The sequence below is a fragment of the Coffea eugenioides genome, chromosome 6 (assembly GCF_003713205.1).
Source record: "Coffea eugenioides isolate CCC68of chromosome 6, Ceug_1.0, whole genome shotgun sequence".
Classification (NCBI taxonomy): Eukaryota; Viridiplantae; Streptophyta; class Magnoliopsida; order Gentianales; family Rubiaceae; genus Coffea; species Coffea eugenioides.
In genome coordinates, this window is record NC_040040.1 from 42,477,206 (window position 1) to 42,501,131 (window position 23,926).

The window sequence follows — 23,926 nt, forward strand, 5'->3', positions numbered from 1 at the left end:
TGGAATTCCGTTACTTTATTTCTTGTCAAACTATAGGTAAAAAATACTATATGTTTATAAATAATTTACTTATTTGATTTTTTTAAGTTGTACAAAACTGTATATGAACTTTAAATTAATTAATTTAGTTAATTTGGGAGTTTTTGGTGGGATCTTACGATCCGATTCTGTGAAATTAAAATCGATCCTACGTAGGATCCCGATTTTACAATCCTTGGTTAAACTCGTAAAAAATCGTTCAAACCGTTAAACTCGGATCGAACCGTGAACCGTGGTTTTTTTAATTTTTTCAGAAAATTGACTGAATTTTGAGTCTTTGACCGAAAAGGACTAAACGTCTAAACCGAACGTCATCGAATTTCTAAACCTCGGCTAATCTTCAGTCTACTCTTCATAGTTCACTCCACTACTCCAGTCTTCGGCTCTTCGCCTCCTCGCCGTCTTCAGTCTTCCTGCTTGGTTGCTGCCGCTGCTTTCGCCGACTGCTCGGCTTCCTCCTTTTGCCGACTGCTTGGCTTCTCAGTCAACTACTCCAGGCTTTGGCGTCTTCGGTCTTCCTGCTTGGTTGCTCTTGTGGACTTGCCGATTTGCCGTCGGTGCTCAGCACGAAGTTCTATCTTAACAAGTAAACTTGATCCCTTCGGCCCTCTGTTTATATGTATCATCAATTTCTTTTTCGGCCCTCTGTATATATGTCTCATCAATTTCTTTCTTTTTTTAATTTTGTTAGTATATTTCTGATCTTGCTGTACTTATATTTTTGGGTTTTTTGAAATTTTTAAATACTACCCAAAAAATAAGTTGCCAGATTATCTTGACGGGAAAATGTTGGAATTTATGGAGGAAAATAGCGGTGAAATTTTTATTAGTTGGGTAGTTTTGTTCTCTGTTTCAGTTTACTAGAATAATCTCGAGACTAGCTATTCAGTTTTGTTCTCTGTTCTCTGTTTCAGTTTCTTTGTTCTCTGGAGCCTGGAGTACAAAGGTTATGTCATTGGATCATTGGATGATTGCACGCATGATTACTTATTTGTTGACCATGATCAGGGTTTATCTTGCTTGATCATGAGGATGTGACAAACTTTATTCAAATAAGAAGTCGATCTTGATGGGGCCTAGTAAGGTTGCTGATTTAGTGATCGTGTTGAGCTAAGTTAATCATCTAAAGCAAATGATTAGGTACAGAACATTCTACAAAAATAAGACTTGATACCACCACAGATTCATCTAGCCATAAATTACTTAGGCACTGTATCGTGGATATGATTAATGTGCATGAACCCCATTTAATTGGCTGCCATCTACTGCTGATAATATGCTAAGACCTGGGAATTTCCTTCGTATACACGTCTGTATGAGAGAAATCAGTGGGATATCTTACATCTTGTCATGTAATGGTGGAATCTTAAACTCCAAACTTTGTATAATTTCCCTGAAATTACCGCTCAACTTTCCCCCCACCTCCTTCCTCTATCTCCACGACTATTAAGGTGCTGGAAAGCAACGTTTTGAGATTCTTGATTCATGCAAGTTATCTTTGTTCTTTTTCTGACTCTTATATTTTGTTTTCCCTCGTTTATCTGATCTTTAATATTGCCTCATGGCAGATGTTTTAGTAGCACAATCTAAGGGGACTTTTAAAAAAATGGTGGATTATGTAGTATACGCAATGAATTAAGGGGACTCTTATCAACGAATTAAGGATCTGAATTTGAGCTGAGTAACCTTTTACATAGTCTCGTTCATTTTTTTTTGATATGCAGATGGTTAGTTGATTTTGTAGTATGTTTTACAATTTTTAGTTTCCTTCTAGTGATCATGGACTGGTTTTTGCACTATGAATTGGTTGACGGTATTAATATGAATTTTATACTTTTATCACTTGCCAGTGATTCATATAATGGTCTTGGATGGTGGTGACGACTTGTCAAGGTGGCTTTTTTTAAAGCCTTGTTGTCCTAGAATGACGAAGAAGTAGAAGCCTCAGAAATTGAACTTGTTTGGACCTTTTGAGTGTTTTCTAGACTTATATTTTTTTGTTAATTCTAATATTTAGACAATTGGACATGTAAGTTAGATAACTATAATATTGCTCTTATGTTAATTATGGTATAACATTTATATTTTATTCTGTGCACAGGTATGTATGTATGAGTGTGTGTGTGTGTATATATATAGTTATTTATTTATTTATTTATTGAACCGTGGTTGAACCGGTCCGACCTGTTGAACCTCGACCCTTTCACTTCACCGGTTCAATTAACGGTCCGGGTTTTAAAACATCGCTACTAACAGTATATTCTTGATCAGAATACCATGATGTAAAGCAATTAATATCTTATTATCTTAAGAGTAGTGTAGTATAGTATGTTAAACATGGATGGATTGTAAGTCAACGTAGCTGACCCTAGATTGTCTTAGTCCCCAAAGTTGGTCCCCAAAGTCATTTATTGCACAGTGTAGACGACATGCTTCGTTTTTAATTCTTTGCAAAATAGGTTTAATTTTTAAGTTGTTGCAAAACAGGCTTTGGTGGGTTAAAGTAGAAGACCTGTCGGGTAGACGGGCCGGATCCGGATGGGCTATAATATGACGGGTCTGGGTCCGGAATGATGAATTCTGACCCAGATCCGACCTGTTGATTAGCCTAAACATAGGTATAAAGTGTATTTTAATAAAAAAATTTAATTAAATGTGTAATTAGGTTGAAAAGATCCACAGGGGATGAAATTATATTTAAAAAATGTAAAATTGTAAAGAGATTAAGTTACTTGTTGAAAAGATAATAAAGTCAAAATACAGGGATTTAGTTGCAAAATAGATATCATTGTCAAACCCTATAATCCTCATCCCTCAGTCAGGTCCGGCCACCCCATTCACAGAATCAAAACAGAGCACCTCTTCTCCTATTAACTAACAAAGCCACTCTTCCTCTTCCTCTTCTTCTTAGATGCCATCGTTACAAAATCTCCTCCTCTGCCATTGAAAGAGAATCAATAGCCTGTACTTATTAAGCGAAAATAAGAAAATTCAAGACAGCACAGAATTTCTAGGAGACTGCTGCGACTGATAAGAAAAGCATGGCCACAGCGACGATGACGATTTTCACGTAGACATCAGCTTCGCTGAAGCTTCTCGAGCGCTCTGAGGTAAGCAACACAGTTTTCTTTATCAGTAGTTCTGCAAATTTGTAAATGCATAGCGATTATTCATGAAACAGAATTCTACTTCAATAAGCTAAGGTTTTTTCCTTGTTTGTTCTTTGAATTTTGAGTGCTGTTAATTGAAATGCAGAAGATTAATTGTCTTCATTGACTGAAAAAATTAAGAAAAAGGCTAATTCTAATTGATTAACTTCGCAAATTGAGCTACTAATGCGAATAATTTTGAGGCAATTCAAGATGGAAAAATTAGTACCTTGTTTGGATTGTAATTAATTTGCTTGCCTAAATGTTTGTGGGTACAAAATTTCTTAGTGAATGTATTATCTCGCTAATTTTGGTAATTGTATGTTATAATTGTGGAGCAAAATGTTGTGGAAAAAGGCTGCTTGTAATTGAATGACTTAAGAAATGAAAAATAAAAACCTTTGCAGCTGCTAATAAAAGTAATTTTGAGTCAATTCAAGGTGGAAAAATTAGAACCTTGTTTGGATATTTAATTAGTGTTTTGCTTTAGATGTTTCATGATTGCAAAGAAATACTTTAGGTACGACATTTGCTAATGAATGTAGTATCTCACTAATTGTGGTAATTTAGGGCTCATTTTACTTATAAATGATAAAATTTTCACTAAATAGATTCCATGATTCCTTGCTTTATTTTGTTATAGGTATTTGAGGAATGAAATCAAGTCTACACTGTTTTATGCGAAATGAAAAACGTTACGAGATTAAGGAAGTCTAGAAAGAAAAGATAAACAAAATGTTAGCAATAGGGTAGAAGTGCTTCGTAGGATATGCTTTTGAAACAAATTGCTTCGAAGCTTTTGCATAGATGTTCTCTTTTTTAGTTAGTCATTCAGGATTGAAGTCAAGATTTTTTTTGGTTTTTTTGCCTCTTTAATGTTCATTGTTGAATATCTAATGAAAAGAATGAAAGCATGTTTTTGTTTTAGAAGTTTTGAAAATCTGAGAAGCTGTTTCAAAAGGCATCTCGCTGTTGCCTCTTTGGATTTGCCTTTTCTGGGTAAACAGAAGCTAAAGGCTGTTGAGAACATGTTGAAACTGCTTACAGCTTGGAAAAAAAAGGTATAATTATTTTAAGTAGTTCAAAACAAGCTTTGCCTAGATGTGAAGCTTAGTGATCAAAGTCAAGTTCAGGCTAGTGTATCTATTAGTTGTCCACAAGAAAATAAAAACTATATTCCACTCTAAAATTATAATTTGGTAGCCAATCTTATACACACAAATTACTGAAAATAGGAAAATCCAAATCTCAAAACATAACATTGGGGGGAGGGTTGGGTTGGGTAGTAAGGTGGAAGGGGTTGTAAGTAGCAGGTCCTGGGTTCAACACCTCCCACTTAAGATTGGAAAAAAATCCCGTAACATTGCAAGGTTGACTCCGGGGAAAAAAGATTTTACCAATAAAAACTGCTAATGTACCACTATGAGAATTAAATAGATAAAATTTCACTTAGGCACAACTTCACCAACAACTCAAACACACCAAACACCTCAAGAGAAAAGCTGCATAAATTTCAAAAACTGGACAGAGGTCTCTATGGTCTCCTCTTTATTCAAGCAATGATAAACCAAAGTGCAGCATTTGAATAGATTAACAATATCTGTTTTGTGACAGCAATTAAAAGTTTATGGCAAGTATATTTACTCAAAAGGTGAAAATAATTTATTAACACATTACAATACTCAAAAATTTGATTGCTGAATTAGTTATAGTCAATATTCACAAAGTACATTACATAATGGACCACCCTCACACTATCACACCCCCATTTTTTAATAAATGAGAATAAAATGGTATTTCAGATTTTTGGTTTATTCAATGAAAAAGAGAAAAAGGATACAGGGTGAAGAATAAGAAACGGAAGACAAAGTAAAATTAATACTCCCTCCATCCCATTAAAAATGTCATACTTTCCATTTTGATTTGTCCCAAAATGCTTGTCACTTGCCAAAAATGGTTGTGAACTTTATGAATAATTTCCAATGCTTACCCCTATCTCACATGACCAAAAGGTAAGTGTTATTAGGGCTAGAAAGTCTTCCATCAAGACTTGCAACTTTGTTGTTAAGTTGATTGATATGCACGCACCAACGATTTTGAAATGATTGCCTTCAGTGTCTTCACGCTCTAAATCCAACTAGAATAAGTCATATGCCCCGCTGTCATGTTTTGTCAATCCATTGTCCACCTTTCGTGTTCAAACGAAGGGCAAAATGGAAAACGTGGATGAATTCTTCAAAAGTCGGACACTGTTGATAATAAGTTGGAGTCCCGAAAAGTGAAACTTTTCGGGACGGAGGGAGTAATTGAGAAGTTTAAGGGTTTTTTTTTTGTCATTCTGGAACTTTAGTTTTATAAAAAAAAAAAGGTAAAAAAATAAACACAAATATATAAAAGAAATAAGAAAAAAGCCCTTGAACAAGAAATAGAAGTATGACAGCTTGTAGACTAGAAGAATGTGTACTGGAACAGTTGCAACATTCTACAATGATGAACATGAGTAAATAAACAAAAGCAAGCAATACAAGCTACACAATTCCATGTACCACATTGCACTCACATTAGTTCTAGAAGAGAACCAAGGCTAACGAAGCTAATTAAACTAATGCGGTTCGAAAAATGGCAAATTAATTCTCAGTTGCAATTCAATTAAATTACATTTCACTTTTTCAACTTACGGATTTAATTAAAACTTCGAAGAAATATACTCCAGAGGATTAATGAGAAAGCATCTAAACCTCAGCATGGGACCAAAGTAGGAAACAAGAAAAATCCGAGGGACTAAGTTGCAAGTTTAGATAGTTCTTTTCTATTCTCACAGCTAAAGAGCAGTTGTTCATTCCGTGCGTAGATCATATTGTAGAACCCACTGCTCCAACTTATTATCAACAGTGTCTGACTTTTGAAGAATTCATCCACGTTTTCCATTTTGCCCTTCGTTTGAACACGAAAGGTGGACAATGGATTGACAAAACATGACAGCGGGGCCCACATATTTTTTGGCTGGCATATGACTTATTCTACTTGGATTTAGAGCGAGAAGACACGGAAGGCAATCATTTCAAAATCGTTGGTGCGTGCATATCAATCAACTTAACAACAAAGTTGCAAGTCTTGATGGAAGACTTTCTGACCCTAATAACACTTACCTTTTGGTCATGTGAGATAGGGGTAAGCATTGGAAATTATTCATAAAGTTCACAACCATTTTTGGCAAGTGACAAGCATTTTGGGACGAATCAAAATAGAAAGTATGACATTTTTAATGGGATGGAGGGAGTATTAATTTTACTTTGTCTTCCGTTTCTTATTCTTCACCCTATATCGTTTTTCTCTTTTTCATTGAATAAACCAAAAATCTGAAATACCATTTTATTCTCATTTATTAAAAAATGGGGGTGTGACAGTGTGAGGGTGGTCCATTATGTAATGTACTTTGTGAATATTGACTATAACTAATTCAGCAGTCAAAATTTTGGAGTATTCTAATGTGTTAATAAATGATTTTCACCTTTTGAGTAAGTATACTTGCCATAAACTTTTAATTGCTGTCACAAAAGAGATATTGTTAATCTATTCAAATGCTGCACTTTGGTTTATCATTGCTTGAATAAAGAGGAGACCATAGAGACCTCTGTCCAGTTTTTGAAATTTATGCAACTTTTCTCTTGAGGTGTTTGGTGTGTTTGAGTTGTTGGTGAAGTTTTGCCTAAGTGAAAGTTTATCTATTTAATTCTCATAGTGGTACATTAGCAATTTTTTATTGGTAAAATCTTTTTTCCCTGGAGTCAACCTTGCAATGTTACAGGATTTTTTCCCAACCTTAAGTGGGAGGTGTTGAACCCAGGACCTACTACTTACAACTCCTTCCATCGTACTACCCAACCCAATCCTCCCCCCAATGTTATGTCTTGAGATTTGGATTTTCCTATTTTTGGTAATTTGTGTGTATAAGATTGGCTACCAAATTATAATTTTTGAGTGGAATATATTTTTTTTTCCTTGTGGACAACTAATAGATACACTAGCCTGAACTTGACTTTTGATCACTAAGCTTCACCGTTTGCACATGCAACAAGTGGAGTATTTTGATACATGAGCTATTTGTTGGGTGTGAGGGTAAATTGATCAGTTGCAGAGGTGAATTATGGTTCTTGTGGGGTGGAAAGCATTGTTTTGAGACGTGCTTTTGTAATGCTAGTTTTTGGGTCACAAAGTTCTCTGCATGATATAAGCTAAATTCTACCCTCTCGTGTCATGCAAGTGGGCATGCATACATCTAGAAAAACTATTACTTCGAGTTTTTATTCTTAAACTAGGATTCTTGGGCTATCTTTTCTTCTTTATTCATATTTTCACTTAAAGTTTTGGTTTACCAACTGCTTTAGTTTGATTAGACTTGATCAAGAGGATGCAAGTCTTATGTTGATTTAAATATCTTGCGCTCTTCAAATAGATGAATCTGACCATTTTTTGTTCTGCCATTTTTTTAAAACTATAATAGTATTAGCAGAAAGGCTGAGAAAAGGCAAAACTCAAGCTACATTGTTTTATTGCCTTTGCAATGGAGGAGCCTTCCTTTTTCGACAAAATGATGCTTAATCTCCGTGCAACTTGCAGGTGTGTAGTGTATTTTTTGACTGCGTTGATTTGTACACTTCTACTTTTAGTATGGCAAACTAATTGTAGTGGAACAGTAAGAATGAATTTTCATATTGCAAGAGTTGGTATCATATTCATTTTTTTTTCCTGCTATGTTACTTCATATTGGTTTCAATTATTGTTAGGAAGATTTTCTTGATTCAACATGCATTTATTGGAGAAATAGTCACTTTGGAAATGCGACCATCCTTCATAGCAGTTGGACTTAGGTCCATTGAAAGTAATTGTTGTGTCTGAGGTGTATCTTTTGCTTTGCCATATAATTTTCATGACTATCAACTCTCTATGCATTGGTGTTGGACCACTTTTGAAAAACATAAATGCCTTTTTTGTTTTAATTTTTTGGAATGGCTAAATCCTTGAAATTAATGCCAAACTATAGCCCAGTGTGATTGCAAAGCAAAAATTTTTAACCTATTTACTTCTTGTCCTAGCTCCCTGACTTTCCAGTTAGAGATTTTCTTTACCCTTATCTTGTTTCTTATTTACATTCTTTTGCCTAATTGGGTTTTGAAGGTATTATACTGGATATCCAAAGGATCTTGGGCCATCAAGGGTTATTCGTTTTACTTCAGAGCGGGAGTTTGTCCAGCTTCTTCATCAAGGTTACCCTGTGGTTGTTGCATTTACCATCAAGTAATTTTGCATTTTGTTCTCTTTTCCTTGACTGTTTGTCTTGCTCATGAACCTATATACTCAAGTCATGCATTTCTAATTTATGCAGATGTAACCTTACAAAGCATCTTGACAAAGTTCTTGAGGAAGCAGCAGTCAACTTCTATCCTCATGTAAAATTTTTGCGTGTAAGTCACTTCTAGATGCTTTATTTTGCACTCGTCGTCTTCCTAATTGGGATGTTTGGTTAGACGTGACACATGTTTTTTGGGTGCTTGGTAGAAATATAAGCTGTATAATGTGATGAATCGAAAATGTGATGCCTCTCCTTATTGCCAATTAAACATTTAGAAGGGGAACAATAGGTCCACAAACAATTCTTCATGTTTCTCAAGAGCAAAATTTTTGTTTTCCAGAAGTAGTATTCCATAGAAGTTGTTAGTTTTCGCATTTCACTTTCCTCAATGCTGGAATATAGCTGAAGCCACCTTCTTTTCATGCATGTGAAGGTTATTGTGCATTCATTACGTCGGTTTTCATACGAGAATGCTTCACCACAGGCGTATATATTAGTGTGCCTACACCTGGATGCTTACATGGTTTATAACTATCTTAGTGCTAATAGCTGTATAACTGAGATAAATTTTGCCAATGTACATCGCCGATCATTGAATTTACATTTGAATTTACATTTAGGAAGAATTCCCTGTATTGAGAATATTCGGCCATCTCACTAATTTGGTTCTGTGCTGGAAATATCTTCGCTATAACAGGTTGAGTGCCCAAAGTATCCTGGTTTTTGTATATCTCGCCAGAAGACGGAATATCCATTTATTGAGATATTTCATAGTCCTGAACAAGTAAGTGTAACCTGAAAACCATATCTTTTTGTGGTTTGCTTTACATGTACATTAATTGACTATTATTATTATATTCTTTATAATGTCATGCCAAATTTTTTGAACGTCTGATGGAGCAATTTGTCTTTCTAGTTTTGTAGAATGTTTTTGTGGAATTGATAATGTGCCCATACTCCTCTAATCCCACATCCTATTAAAGGTCTTTCATGTGTACAAGTACTTAAGTGCGATGTAATAGAGAATGACTTCTGGCTGAATGTAGTAATGAGAACATTGCAAGTCTGGTTGATGGATAAGTGAGAAATGCAATTCATTTGTCAGTGTACATGAAATGAAATTGGTTGAAGCTTGAAAGTGCAGAACACTTGCCATAAAATTCATCAGGTAATGCTTTCCTGGCTAATTCAAGCAAAGATGAAGGGTTAAAATTCTTTTTAACTGTGTGGTGTATTTTGAGCTAGTTATCATGATAAGATTGATAAAATTTTAAGGTTTTAGTCTATACTTAGTTCGAGTTGCCGACACTTTGACTGTAACAAAGTTATAATAAGCTGTGGTATGCAACCTCATTGTTTGAGTAGAAGTGAGTATATAACTATCTTTGTACCTGATTGCCTGGATTTTTTAATGCAAAGAAGAAACTTCAACAAAGCTGTCTGTTTTGAGTGTCCCTATGCATATGATTTTAGGGTTCCAATGAAACTTTAGCTATATTTGGAAACCCAGTTTGTTTTTTTGTGTCAATACCTTCACAATGACAAATAATTTGATGCTGAGTCAAACATGTGATGATGAATACTTGTATTCTTACAAAAAGCAAGATTATCTAGTTGACGTTAAAGGGAATTTTTGAAATCTTACAAAAATCAGTATTATCTGTTTGATTTAATTTTTCTTTGAATTACCATAAACATACCTAAAAATGGTAATGACAAATCTGATCATTGTTTACCTCTTGAAATTATTGGGTCCGTTTGGATTAGATGTTTTTTTAGGAGCCATGCTATAGCATTGTATCTCAAAAACTTTACTGTACAATTATATGATAGGGTGTTTTAAGAAGTTAAAATTTTTTGGGGATGTTTTTATAATTTCAAAACATCTTCTTCCTCCCTACCTCAGCCTCCCAGCCACCCTTCACTCCTCTCTGCCAGCTCCCTCCACCGCCACCCCCACCCCTCACTAACACCGCAAAGGACCGCCACTTCCTCCCTCCACCCTCTGTCCTCCTCTTTCCCCCTCTGTCCTCCTTCCCCTACCCTCTTCCAAAAACTAGGAATCCATACAGAGCCATTATTTTATTTTGCTTAAGTAGTTAATCATTCCTGTAGAAAATTCAGCTGTATTGGGAAACCCAGTTTTGCTTCCTATATATGCATTCATGGCAACAAAGAGTTTGATGTTAATCAAACATGGACTCTGATATTAATGAGAACTTTTACAAAAAAATAAGATTATCTGTTGATACTAATGGGAGTACTTGGTCTATTACAAAAATCAAGAGTATCTGTTCCATTGCCACCTTGAAATTTTTTGAACTTTTTCAATACTGAAAACATACCTATGACTGTTAATCTAAAAATTATTTCTTTTTTTTTTCCCTTGAAATTATTTATTTGTTATCAAGGAATAGAGGATAGCATAAATATTTGGTCTCCTGTCCTCATATATCCACCTACCAGCAAAAATTTCAGAAAATGGAGTCAAGTGTGTGATCAATATGGGGTCAACTTTCCTGATCTGCTCTGGAATTGTAATAACCTTAAATCTTGTTTATTGTATGTGGAATAATTTCATTTTGGGTGTATTATCGAGGATATGTCAGCTATTTGGTATTTGAGGCGTTTTCCTTTCCTTATCTCTTTCTTACTTGTGGATTTAGGTAGACAGATTCTTTCTTTCTTCAAGAGAAGGTAGTTTCATGATGCTTTCTTTTTCCCATTTGTTTTGAGTAAGAACTTTTGGTAGTATTGTGGACCCGAGCAGGGTAGGATGCTTATTCCTATTTTGTAAGTCCAAGTCAATTAATCTAAGATTTGGGCTATGTGCAGCTGACAATTACGTGCCTCATTAAGCTCTATCTTTGTCTTTTGAACCAGGCAATTAATCATGGAAGGGTTGCTGATCCAAATATTACAAAATACTCTGTGCAAGTTTTACCTGTAAGTTTTGAGTCTTTATGGACTTGCGGCAGTCTTTCGTGCTATGTTCTCTTATCCTTTCTCTAAGATCTCAATGTCTTTTCTTCTTTTTATTTTTTCATATAGTGGCTTCTAGAAAGAAGCTTTACTTGATGATAGCTTAAATTGCATTAGAGTGTCACCCAGGATCTGAACTGTTGCTTGTTATCATACTGGCTCAAAGTGGTTCACTATTTTACAAGTCGCCCATAATTTTCTTGTGCACTTTAAATTCTGTAGTTTGGATGTCATATGTCTGTCTCACTGGATGACCAACTTTGTGATGAACACTATTCTGTGCTCAGTATGTCCTGATCTAAACCAAGTTCTTATACGTGGTACAGAAGATTTTCCTTTATGGTAGTTGTGAATAACTAAATAATTACAGTTCTGTTCTTTTACTAGTGAGTTTCAAAGCTTACCTAAGAAAACAGAAAACCTAGAAAATCTCTTAATGAGTGATTCTAGCAACTTGTCTCATGTATACGCATCATGTAACATATGTTGCTTATTATATGTGTGGGCACCTACAAGCCTGCACAAGTTTACATGAACATATAAGGGCGTAGGTAGGCTCTGGGTCTGGGTCTATATTGTACAAAACCAGATCCCTCGCAACCCATAATTCTCTTACAAGGTCTGGTTCTTGGTAAGGTCTGTGTTTGAGAATTTGAACTAAGAGTTATGAAACTATGATGGAACTGGATTGGGTCGGCACAAAACCCTCCCCATTGACATGCTAGTGAATGTAGTTCTTCTTGGTAAACAATTTTTCTCAATAAAGCTATACATATCTAAGTTGTTTGGATCTCACATATGCGAGGTAGCCTTTTGAGAATTCAAGTACGTAAGTTCTGATTGTTTGTTACTCTTTAAGCGTATTTGAAGACCATAGGCATGTTTTGTGTAAGTATCAGGGCTGTGCCAGGAACTTTCTTTTATTTGTTTTTATGGTAGTAATGGTTAAAGAGTCTTAAAAACAATTACGTAAGCAAGAGCTGTAAAAGTATTGGTGTTCGAGAGCTGCTAGAGAGCTTTTTTTCCAAACTAGTGATGCGTCATCAGTTAATTGACGCAAATTTTACTTGCTATTTGGTTATTACATGAAAATACACAGTATTAAGCAAAGTTTTCCGAGCCTTGTGGAAAAGTAAGAATCTCCAAGAGCATAGCTGGTCCATATACAAGCTAGTGAGTTTGGAAATTTGCCATTCTTTGATTCTTCTCCTTCTCCTACTGATGCTTGCTACTGTAGAATTGCTGAAATTATCTTGTCAAAGATGAAGAAAATTGAAAATCAAGGTAGTCAGCAGTGGTCAATTCACAAAATGTGATGTTTTTGGGTTTATTTCACAATCATATTTCATTATGTAAGAGGATTCTTCGTAAAAAAAATTGGGGTTTGCGTATCACTTGATAGTGTTTTGTTGTTTTTCTCTGTAGAATGTAGTGAGAAGGACAAACTTAATGCCTCTGAAGCTACATATGCTAGTTTTATATGGGCTTTGCCCATCAATTAGATCTTTTTCACCAGATTGAAAATTGATGAAGAGTGAAGCAGTGACAAGCATCTTTACCTTTTATTGTGGCATCTGAAATTGGATCAACTGGGAGCTGCAGCATATATGCCTTCTCATGATGCTGTCAAAATCTTCCACTATAATTAACCTTTAGTTGATACTCAACGATTACAAGTCCCTAAGTTGGCCTAGTTGTTAGCAACAACATTTTGGAGGTGTTATGTTTCTGACGTCTGTTGTGAAGGGATTTAGGCAAGAAGAACACAAATAGATATGCTCTGGAATCTGGATGGAGAACTTGAGGTGATGTTGTGTGTTTACGCTCTAGCATGCAGCTCATGCCCAATGAACTATACTTCCTGGGCTTCATTGTTTCCCATGAAAAGAGAACATACTAAGATACTTGTCTAAAGCATCGCATTGTCATAACTAAAATGGGACATCTTGATGGCTTTTTAAGTCTGTTGGAAGTGAAGGACCTGATGCATTCTTATTAGTTTTTAAACAGATTTTTTAACTGCTTAAATTGTACTTTCATTCATGAGCCAAGTAAGTTGAATTTTCTTATTCTGTTGAGTTGGAAAATTTTCATAACAAATACAACTGAAGTATAATGCGTACTAGTTTTATATGGAATGTCTTCAGGTTATGATAGATCTGGTTATGTCTGTTGATCAACCTTATAGACGTCATCAGTGTAAAAGAGATCATTGTCAAGAGCTCAACACATAATCACATGTTAAATGCTATTGGATATGTGGTGAAGACCAAAGCCTTGCCCATGTAAACATTTGTTTACAGTGGTACCGTATATGACATTAGCCAAATGTCTATGTTATAATCCTCATTCTATAGAATTCAATTTCTTTCCAGTATGTTTTACCATCTGAAACTCAATCTTGATTGCTGTTTGTAACAGATTGGATTTTTCACCTTCTGAATCTTTTTATGTACTTTTATCATCCTTAGCCTTTTGTATCTTGAATGTGGAACTCATCACTTTCTTTCAATCTGAATAGGTGTTAAACTGTAAATCCCTGTTTTCTACCTTAAGTTAGCCTTATCTTAAGTTTGATAGTCGTTAGTGTAAATCTCTCTCTCTATCTCTCGTTCTCTCGTGACGAATTGTTGTTTGATCAAGTCTTTGTTTGCATTCGCAGTTCAACTATGATGTCAGCACCTATGGTTTCAGAGAATTTTTCAAGCGCCATAGCATACATCATTCTGGTCCTAGGTGAAACTTTACTGAGTTCAGCTTTTTCCAAGCGCCATGGCATACAGCATTCTGGTCCTAGGTGAAACTTTACTGGTTCAGCTTTATGTATATACTCCAACTGCAGTAGGATATGGCTTCTGAACTTGGAACTCTTCTGGCGTTTAATTTTTCTGGGGAAGAATTTGGAGTGTACTTGATTTGCTAAGGATATATAAGTCCTGAATTTGGCTTTCAGATGGTTTAAGTACTTGACAAACATCAATCCAGTACGTAAAGCACTGCTTCTTTGTTACCCCAATGTTTTAGTTGCAAAACCAGGAAGTACAAGAGGACGAGGTGCTCTTCCTTCATGTAGGATTTAATGTTTTAGCCGCTGGAAATTTTGAATCTTTCACGCGTTTTGAGAATTTAATCTTTGCTTTTGATTTGTTCCATACTAGTCAAGGTAAAATATTATAAGCATGCCTTACTGTACCAGTGTGCTTTGCCATTGGAGCTCATTTTTTACCTGATTTAGTAGGGATCAACCAAAAGCAAAATATATAATATTGGATTAAGTGAATTGGCAGTTCGAAATTTTAGTACCAAAAGCATGCTCTAAAAATTGCATGACATTGGAGTGAAATAGCAAATAATTTGTATCTATTGTAAAGAAACGCAAGGAGGATGTAAAATGATAAAGTTGCATTGCCCACTTCTTGCGAAACTATTCACTTCTGTTTGTTCGTTTATTCGCTAATCACTACTATTATTAGTTACAATTGATGTTTTTCTCGACTCTTCTATTCATATTGGAGCCTCCATTTTTTATAAGCAAAACATGTTCCCCGTTTTAGCTCAATGATATCTTCAAACTGCAAGGTCATTGAGCAAATTGTGGAACAAGTCATAAGTTGCTCAATGACCAATCAAAACTTGCTCGATAATCAAAACCAGCCGTCAAAATATATTCCTAAAATGAGTTAGAAAAGCAATAATCTTATCAAACTTCCATAAGATATAGTCATATAGATAATCACCTATTTATACTTTAATGGAACATAAAAAAATAAAATTGATATTTTTTCCTAATGAGAGTAGAAACATCATGAGAAGGGGTTTAAATGCTAGGTTAATTATGTACAAAGCATTTATAAGTGCATCGCCTGCTTCAATTTGTAATTTTATTTAATTTTATAAACACTCTCCTTATTCTTTGAGATTAAGTGACAAGAAGAGATACCAAAAATTGATAAATTTTCCATAATACAGAAAGACTGGGTAAGAGATGATTTAACTGATGGCACAAAAATAAAAATAAATATGCTAGTTATGAGATTTATTTGTTTAGAAAGTAATTTTTTAGGTTTTTATTTGTCTAATATTTATTGGAAAATATATGTTAAAACTTATAAAATATTAAGATGTATAAATCATATCTCTAATAAATATTTAAAATGGAATATGAAAAAACGATACTTTTTGCAATAAGACTACAAGCGTTGTGCTAGGAAAGATGTATATAACCTATTTTGCATAATTAAAATGAAACAACCAGTCTAAGAATTGTCATTTTTAGTTAAGTCGTATTTAATCACAAAGCACTTTTTTAAACTATTTTTGATATCTTGCTTAACTTTTGGCTGTTGGATTTGGTGGTTAATTGCTTTCCTTTTGTAACCGTTAGATTGTGCAATGGTAAAATTCAAACAATATTTGCAAGTCATAGGCCATTGCTTTACTTCCTTCAATGACTCGCTATGATTGGATGCTTATTATTTGCTAAGAGTTAGGCTGTCGTTTGTATAAATTTTAGCCACTTGATCAATTGTTCTTTGTACTGTCAATATACATTCACCAATAGATTGGACCACGAATCAATGGAGTGGTTTACTTACCGTTGACTACTTTTTTAGATGAAATTTTTGACCACAGTAAACATGAAGGCACATTTGACAATGCAGATTAAATCTCAAAAGCTTTTATTCATTTTGTTTGTTCTCATAGCTTCCTTCTTGGTGATTTCTGTAAAACAGAGAATACAAGGTCTGCAGCTCCACCTTTTCCTATTGCTTGGTGAACTCTTGTCTGCATTGCTCTTCTGTTTAATTAGTTATTCAGTTACTTGTTGGCTTAGGTTCCGTTTGATAAAACTGAATCTGAATTCTGAAGTTTGAATTCTGAAATCTGAATACTGAAACAATTAATTTGCTGAATTTTAAGCACTGAAAAAAATATAAGAATGTCTGAATTTTAATGCTAAACCTATTTATACTGTTTGATAAATATTTATAACTGAATGCTTAATAAGTTTAATTTGATAATTTTGCCCTTATATCATTTCATTCAGAAAAGAAATAGAATCTATGATTTAATTAGTTTAAAATTGTTAGGTATGAAAATGACAATATTTATTTTTAAATCAAATTAATATAAAAGATGAAATATATTATATGAGAAGTATGTAGAAGATGTGAAAGTCATTAAAAAGGGAGAAAAGAGAAACTAAAAATCGTTCGATAGAGAATATTAGGTTGTTTAATTAAATAAGAATTTTGAATATAATTAACAAACAAGGGTAGATTTGGTAGATAAGATAAGGTAGTTGAAGTAACTCTATTGATTCTTATCAGAATTAAGCATTCAGTTAGGATTCTGGTGCTGAAAAAAATACACACAGGTTCAGCACTGCTTAACAAGTTCAACAAATAGATTTTCATTTATCAAACACTCAAAATATCTGAATGTCTGAAAAAATTCAGATTCAGCACTTTTTTATGTTATCAAACATACCCTTAGTAACATGCTTCTTTGCATGAATGTTTTATGCTTTATTTTTGTACCTTCCAACTCATTATTCTACACCTCAAATTTCCAAACTGTTTACTACTGACTAGGAGGGGCTCACCGCGCGATGCGCGGTGTTAATTTCATGGTGCCCAGAAAATGCCCAGATTTACAAGTGAAAATATCATAAATCATATGTATTGCGTCTGAGTTAGTTGGTAAAAAAATGATTAAGCTTTGAAGTAAGCAATGTTGCAAGGAAAAAACGTGAGTAAATAAAAGTTTGCATTCAACGTGTTGTTGAGAAAAAGATCGAATAGGAAAAATTGAGGCGAGTAAAATTGAAGTTCATCAGGATGGTTTTATTTCATGTTGAGACGTGGCAAAGTGTTGGGAGAAGTAAATGTGAGATCTAAAAAGATTAAACAATGAGCAAATGTTATTTATTTTTTTCTATTTTCCTGTGGAAGGTTGATAATTTTTGCTGTTTTTAAATTTACAATAAGAATTGACTCCGATGCTGTTCAATAGTTTGCATTTGTTTTATTCTATGGAAATGTCTCGCAATTGAAATTTATTGTTTCTTCACAGCGAACGGAAATGTCTTCTAAATGAGGTTATTGTGGGGAGAACGAATTAACCAGTCGATGTATGGAAAGGTGGAAATCTGTTTCTGAAGCTGAGTTTCATGGCAGAGTCAATAAAATTAATTGGTTAGTATGTGAAGAAAATTAGCGGCACAGGCTGATGTTAGGTATTTGAAATGTAGTTGCCGCATGCATAAATTCATTGTAATGCAGTTATATTTAGTAGGAATGTATAGTGCGCTCGAAGGGGAAAAAAAATTCGACCATGTCTGATAAAAAGCTTCAAGAGAAAAGCAAATTTTGTTTACGGAGAAAACCATGCTGCCTAATCTAGGTACAAGCAGGACAATTAGAAAAAATTGTGAAGATGCAAGACCATGGAAAGATCCTCTCGACTCCACGATCATCAAATATTAAAACTGTGAAGGTAGTTGTTGATTCTGGAACAAACACAAGGATCTCATTGTGCTGCAACTGATGTTGGAGAACGAAGTTTCTCCAATTTTTTTTTAGCTTTTTCCCTTTTACACCAATCTCTGTAAGATTTTCTCCGGTCCTAATGAGAAGCGCTGGAGTTCTTTGTTCATTAACAAAGTGATCGACGAATCTGGGGATTTTCTAATGGAAATGGATGAAAGTTAAATTCGAGTACATAATGTATAGAGTTTGTTTATAGCAATGCAGTAAGAGGAGGAGAAAGAAATAGGGTAAGGATTGATTACCAATGTGTTTGGAGTTGCTGAATGAAAGGTTTGGTAGAAGGAAACCGAGTCAGTGAGGTTTTGGGCTAAATTGGGCTTTATTGATGAAGCAACCGACTGCTGAAGTATCACAGAATCTGCACCATGAGAAGGTATTTAGCAGATAATAAATTAGGAAGAAATTTGGTACAAGCAACTGCATGATATAAAGTGATGCATAAACTGACCTTGGGGATGGTCAGCACCAGAGAGTGATAAATTTGGCAATGGAACTGTCCACGATAGGTAAATTTGTTTTTGCAGCTCGGAAAAATGGATGACATCGAAGACAAGATCCCCGATATGGCGTAGAAGCAGCATATCATGTCTGGTTGTGATATTTTCATTGCAATATTCATCCCAACCTTCTTCAAATGAACGATCGCCGACGACAACGGGCCATTTATGAATTCCATGTCTCAGAATGATTGTATTGTGGCGGTGCTGATTAAGTAATTGTTTGAATTCAGCTGGCAGAATCTGCGTATTTAGAGATAAGAACAGGAAATGTTAAATGAATATATGTAAATGTGTTGCATATCGTTAACATGCATTGTCCAGCACATGAATGAATGATTATACCTCGCCTCTGTGATTGCATTTAAGCAGAAAACAACAAGCCATTGCGCTGCTGTCTGTTAATCTATGGGTAGATAATCCTTCTGCCATCGATCTAATTAGAGAACTTAATCAGAAAAAACCGGGAAAGATGTAACTATACGCAGGCAAAGAAAAGTGGCAAGCGGTAGGGATAACTCGGGGGAAAGGAGTGGAAAAGTTAACTTGTTGCAGTGAATTGCTTGGGATGTATATTCTATTTAAGTAGCAGATATATATAAAGAATGGATGGCTAACAGTTTTTTTTAAACGATCCCAAGGCTTTTATATTTAGTCTGGCTCCCATTTTTCACAAGCAAGCAGCTTAATGATCTGTCATATCTGTCTTTCTTAAACTTATTTAAGGTTGACCAAAAGGAAAAGTTGTCTATGCTTAAATTTATTGAAGGCTGAGCAACTACATATTTTACGGATAATAGATGCTCGAGCCTGAGCTGGTAAGAAGAGTAAGTTCAGGTGATAAAGCAGGTGCGATATTTAATAAGAGAGTTATGTCTAGGGGAAGACTTGAATAGGTTCTGAGGAATGCATTCTGAAAAATTGATGCACAAGAAATATCACATCCACCAGGAGGGCAATTAATAAACTGAACATAGCAGAGGTTGAATTTAAAGGCCACTGCAACAAGTACATAACAGTTGTAAAGCACCAATCTAGATACATAGTTGTTGCTGATTGCAGCTTAGTAGCAAAGACAAGAGCCAGTAGAACAAAAAGAAGTTTAAGGGGTATCCATGGACAAAAACACATCTTTCATTAGCACCTAAATAAGCCTTGTAAGTTTGCACAAAAAACTTTGGGGAAAATAGAGGACAGCAGGTTAAGCTTAGCATCTAAAGATCAGGTGGATGCAAAAGGCCACAGCAACAACCTAGTTCAATTTTTGCTTCTTGCTAGAGCTGCACTCTGCATTTTCATCCTCATCTAGTTCAATGTTTTGAGGTTCATCAAACCTATCAGAAAGTCGAACACAAATCTTTGAACGAGCACTATTTTCTCCTGCGATCATAAATTTGTGAAATGTCATGATATGCATAAATTTAGCAGACAAGTGTAGAAAAGAAATCAGGTATTTGGTCCTTTACCTGGAGTTCCCAACTGTATGGTGTCAGATTCTTTGGTAGGAAAAGGAGAGCCATCTTTTGGTTGCATTGCTAACTGGCCAGAATCAGTAGCGTCATCAATTTCAGAGTAGTATATAATCGTGTAACGCTGTCTTGCATCGGCCAACTGTGTTTGCACAGGTTTGATGTGTAGCAGAAAGGTTTTTGATTTTAGCTCATTGTGGACAAACTCTAGCGGCAGCTCAACATTCTGTCAAGAAAACAAAGAACAAGAGTAAAAATTGTATAATATCTTTAGTATTAAGACTTACGAGGTAAGAACCTCATTAAAATGTTGCATTGCTTCCAGCGCATTAAATGTCAATAGCTTCTCTGCCAATTCGCCAAATAATGAAGCTGGTATCACACCAGTGCTATCAGTTAAATCAACATCAAAGCGGCATCTGAAAAGGGGTACACAGTATGCAGGGAGGCATTTATTGACTCGATCAGTATTAGATAACTGCGAACAGAAAGCAATATAGCAAACGTATATTATTTAGTACCTAGGAACTGCAGGATGCTTCTCTTTGCACGAGTTACACGTAAACACAACTTCATGGCCTGCTGCTGTAGCTCGGCAACAGTTTTTATAGCTCATGTACCAATATTTTTGGAAGATGTGTTCGAAAGAGATCTGCGCCTTCACCCATATAGTCTGAAAGACCAGCAAGCATGAGTCTGGAAAAATTGTTCATACATGAGGAAAAGCACGAAAGGAGGTAAACATTTGTTGGTTACAGACCTTTTGTGACGAAGTTATGTTACAAATCCAAGTTGTTTTTTGGTCTGATTTCAATGACAGCTGTGGATTATATTTAATATAGGCCTTTTTTTCAACAATCTCTTTAATCAGATCAGTGTTCCTCAAGGCCCTGGGCCATAGGAGACATTAAAAATGTTATAACTGGAAGGCAGGACAGCATTGCGATCTAAACTATGTACAGAATGATGACTGTAAATATATTGTACCAGTTCTTGAGTTCTATTGCTTCTTGTATAGGCGGATCAACAAGAATCGTTGAATCAAACCAAATACCAAGTGCGACTCCTATATATTGAAAAAAAATGGAGAAAGATTTACAGGCGGTGCAGGCGACTATAGGAGAATAAACGTAAATAATGGAAAAAATAAATGTTGGGAGCAAACCATTATAGTTATTCACTTTGACTCTGCGAGCAATTATCACAGGATAGCTGTGAAGTTTAGATAGCATGTCCTCTCCCTTATTGGCTAGAAAGCTATCCCATAGAGACAATAGGACTGTCTGTGATCTGTAGTTGGGATTAAAACTAAGAGTCACAGACTGGAAAAATGGTTGTAAAGAAAGAGTAGGAGGTGTAGCGTGAAGTTTTGGCTAAGCTGAAGTTTAAAGGCCTTACTCTTCATTAAGCAGAACAAACTTTTGAACATCCGATTGCCTTGAGTTTTTAGTAACTGTTTTCCTCTCAAGTGCACTAATCACGACTCCCAGCACGTCTATGAATAACACAGAGAAGCTGATTATAAAAAAGTTGGCTGAGATGTAAACATATTAAGAGTAAAGTATTGAAGGACTAACCCACTGATTTAGTTTTGTCATCCATGTACTGAACTAAATCAGTAAACTTTGAATAGCAGAATTTCACAGGCATGACTTCATCACCATCAGGAATTTTGTCAATGACAGTCCTGCTACTGATCACCCATTGAACTGTAAGGTCAGATGTCTGGAACTTTGACGGTATAGGTCTGACTTCAGCATTGGAGATTCTATACTTTTTATAAATCTGCAAGATCTGGCTCATTCTAGGAATGTCATCATTGAAGATGATTCCTTCGACTCTCGATCCCTATTTAAAGCGGCGAAAGAAACACAGGATTAAGAAAGCAAATGAACAGCCTACTTAAACTATTACTTTTAAAACAGAGCATCAGTTCTGACTAACTTCTGAATCATAGAAAACAAACTTTTGCTTTCTTGTTGGTATTCCCATTGAACTTGTAATCTGCTGCCTTTCTTGAACAGTGATGTCGCAACTCCAATTTGTCATATGAGGCACAATATCTCGCATTGGCAGCAAGTTAGCCATCCTATAAACACATAAGTTGCTGCGTAAGTGAAAGGAATAAAATATCCAAGAACACAGCATCTAAGAATTAAAAAGCTAAATAACACCTTGTTGTAGCATAATTCCAGTAGAAAATGATCTATTCCTGCGTTAATCTAAAAATTTCATGAAAGACAACATTCCGAGTCTTGCAATCTACTTTTGTGCCTTCAAATGTTCCAGGAACAAGAAGAATTTTGACTTTAGCGGCAGTCCTAGCTCTGGACAGAGCAACATACAACTGTCCATGAGAAAAAACTGGTTCTCGTAGATAGATTCCGACGTAGTCAAGGGTTTGACCCTGCGATTTATTGATGGTCAAGGCGAAGCAAAGGCAGACAGGAAACTGTGTTCGTACGAATGGAATCCCATTTTTGTCGTTGTCAGGCGACCGAAGAGGTATCCTTGGAATAAAAACTGTTTTTCCTCGGTGATGGCCAAAAACAATCTCGGCAGAAATTGTGTGCTGTCCAAGATCTCTGCATGTCAACCTTGTTCCATTGCACAGACCTTCAGCTGGGTTTAAATTTCTTAGAAGCATTAGTGGACAGTTTTTCTTCAACAGCAACCTATGAGGAGGGAGACTTTTAGGATTTTGCGAATTGAGGAAGTCCTCATAATCACTTTAGTGCCGCTGATCAACAGTCTTGTCTGAGCTAATGTAAGTCTGAAGGTTTCTAGGAAAGCTCTTAATCATCAATTCATTGAGTTCGTCGACAGAGCTATTTTTAGGAGCAATGATGCACCTATTTATCAGGTTATAAGGATCATGGGTATAGAGGTTCAAATCTGGAAAAACACTTTCTACTAACCTGTATATAAGAATATTCATTAATAATGGTAATAGAAGGAATAACTATAAAAATGGCTGAATTTGATTACATGTGGCTAGCTAACCTGTTTAAAGACAGCTCTTTATCTACATAAGGAATAACTATATCTGGGGATAAAGTTATCTCGCCCTGATCGTCGACAGGTTCTCTCCCCTCTCCCACCCTTAAAAGGAATTGAGAAAAGGCTGGATCAAACATAGCTCGCATGTTTTCTGTGAGCCTGATTTTGTGTAGTTGAGACCACAGGGGAGAAACGGGGAAGGTCGATTCTATGAGAACTTCCTTAGTTGCTTGCTCAATGATTGGCAGAGTTTGCCGGAAATCGCCGCCGAAAACAACTACCTTTCCTCCAAAAGGCAAATCTGAATCCATTAAATCTTTTAGCAATTCGTCAAATGCTTCAATTGTTTCCCGCTTAGCCATGGAAGCTTCATCCCACAAAATAAGCGTAGATTCAGAAAGGAGTTTTGAAGCCGAGCTTTGTTTACTAAGTTGACAAGTCTTAGTTTTCGAGAAATCAAGCGGTATCTTGAATCTCGAGTGAGCTATCCTTCCTCCGGGAAGGATTGATGCTGCAATTCCAGATGTTGCCACTGCAATTGCAACATGGTTCTGTGAGCGCAAGGTGGCGAGGAGTGACCGATATAAAAAAGTTTTACCGGTCCCGCCGGGGCCATCAACGAAGAAAGCTTGTCCTTGTAAGGAAAAACATGCTTTCAGGATCAGATCATAGGCATGTTTTTGTTCAAGGTTCAACTTGTGAGACAACAATAGATCCTCAGGTTCTACGATTAAGCTTTTTTCACTTTCAATCTCCTTTGTTAGCCTTTCAGTGTAACTGGAGGTAAATTCATCGGAGACAAAGTGAAATTCAGCAAGACTTTTGCCCATTTGTTCGAGCGAACTGTTTATATCCTGCAGGGCCTTTCTTTTAATTTCAAGAGAAG

General features: G+C 35.5%; 4 protein-coding genes across 8 annotated transcripts; 1 reads left to right on the forward strand and 3 right to left on the reverse strand.

The window, feature by feature from the left end:
- Nucleotides 1-383: 383 nt before the first annotated feature.
- On the forward strand, nt 384-14,668 carry LOC113775463. 5 transcript variants are annotated; one of them, XM_027320357.1, is made up of 8 exons: nt 384-658; nt 2,951-3,149; nt 7,693-7,808; nt 8,367-8,486; nt 8,575-8,653; nt 9,239-9,325; nt 11,425-11,487; nt 14,186-14,668. In XM_027320357.1, the coding sequence occupies exons 3-8, from the start codon at nt 7,753-7,755 to the stop codon at nt 14,261-14,263; spliced, it is 483 nt and encodes a 160-aa protein (XP_027176158.1). In that variant the 5' UTR covers nt 384-658; nt 2,951-3,149; nt 7,693-7,752; the 3' UTR covers nt 14,264-14,668. The 5 variants fall into 5 exon arrangements, with proteins under 5 accessions (XP_027176158.1, XP_027176157.1, XP_027176160.1 ...); XM_027320356.1 differs by having other exon boundaries at nt 384-625; XM_027320358.1 differs by lacking the exon at nt 384-658 and adding an exon at nt 1,127-1,179.
- Nucleotides 14,669-19,823: 5,155 nt separating this feature from the next.
- LOC113774186 (replication protein A 70 kDa DNA-binding subunit-like) lies at nt 19,824-22,128 on the reverse strand. Its single transcript, XM_027318751.1, has 10 exons — nt 21,985-22,128; nt 21,618-21,888; nt 21,439-21,535; nt 21,206-21,330; nt 21,028-21,106; nt 20,801-20,930; nt 20,562-20,713; nt 20,339-20,459; nt 20,038-20,266; nt 19,824-19,951 (listed from the first exon to the last, which is right to left on the reverse strand). The coding sequence occupies exons 1-10, from the start codon at nt 22,126-22,128 to the stop codon at nt 19,824-19,826; spliced, it is 1,476 nt and encodes a 491-aa protein (XP_027174552.1).
- A 118-nt stretch (nt 22,129-22,246) lies between these two features.
- LOC113774187 (ATP-dependent DNA helicase RRM3-like) lies at nt 22,247-22,687 on the reverse strand. Its single transcript, XM_027318752.1, has one exon. It carries the CDS (start codon nt 22,685-22,687, stop codon nt 22,247-22,249), a length of 441 nt encoding a protein of 146 aa, XP_027174553.1.
- An 84-nt stretch (nt 22,688-22,771) lies between these two features.
- On the reverse strand, nt 22,772-23,870 carry LOC113774188 (ATP-dependent DNA helicase PIF2-like). The gene is made up of 2 exons (XM_027318753.1): nt 23,044-23,870; nt 22,772-22,958 (listed from the first exon to the last, which is right to left on the reverse strand). Exons 1-2 carry the CDS (start codon nt 23,868-23,870, stop codon nt 22,772-22,774), a joined length of 1,014 nt encoding a protein of 337 aa, XP_027174554.1.
- Between the last annotated feature and the right edge of the window lie 56 nt (nt 23,871-23,926).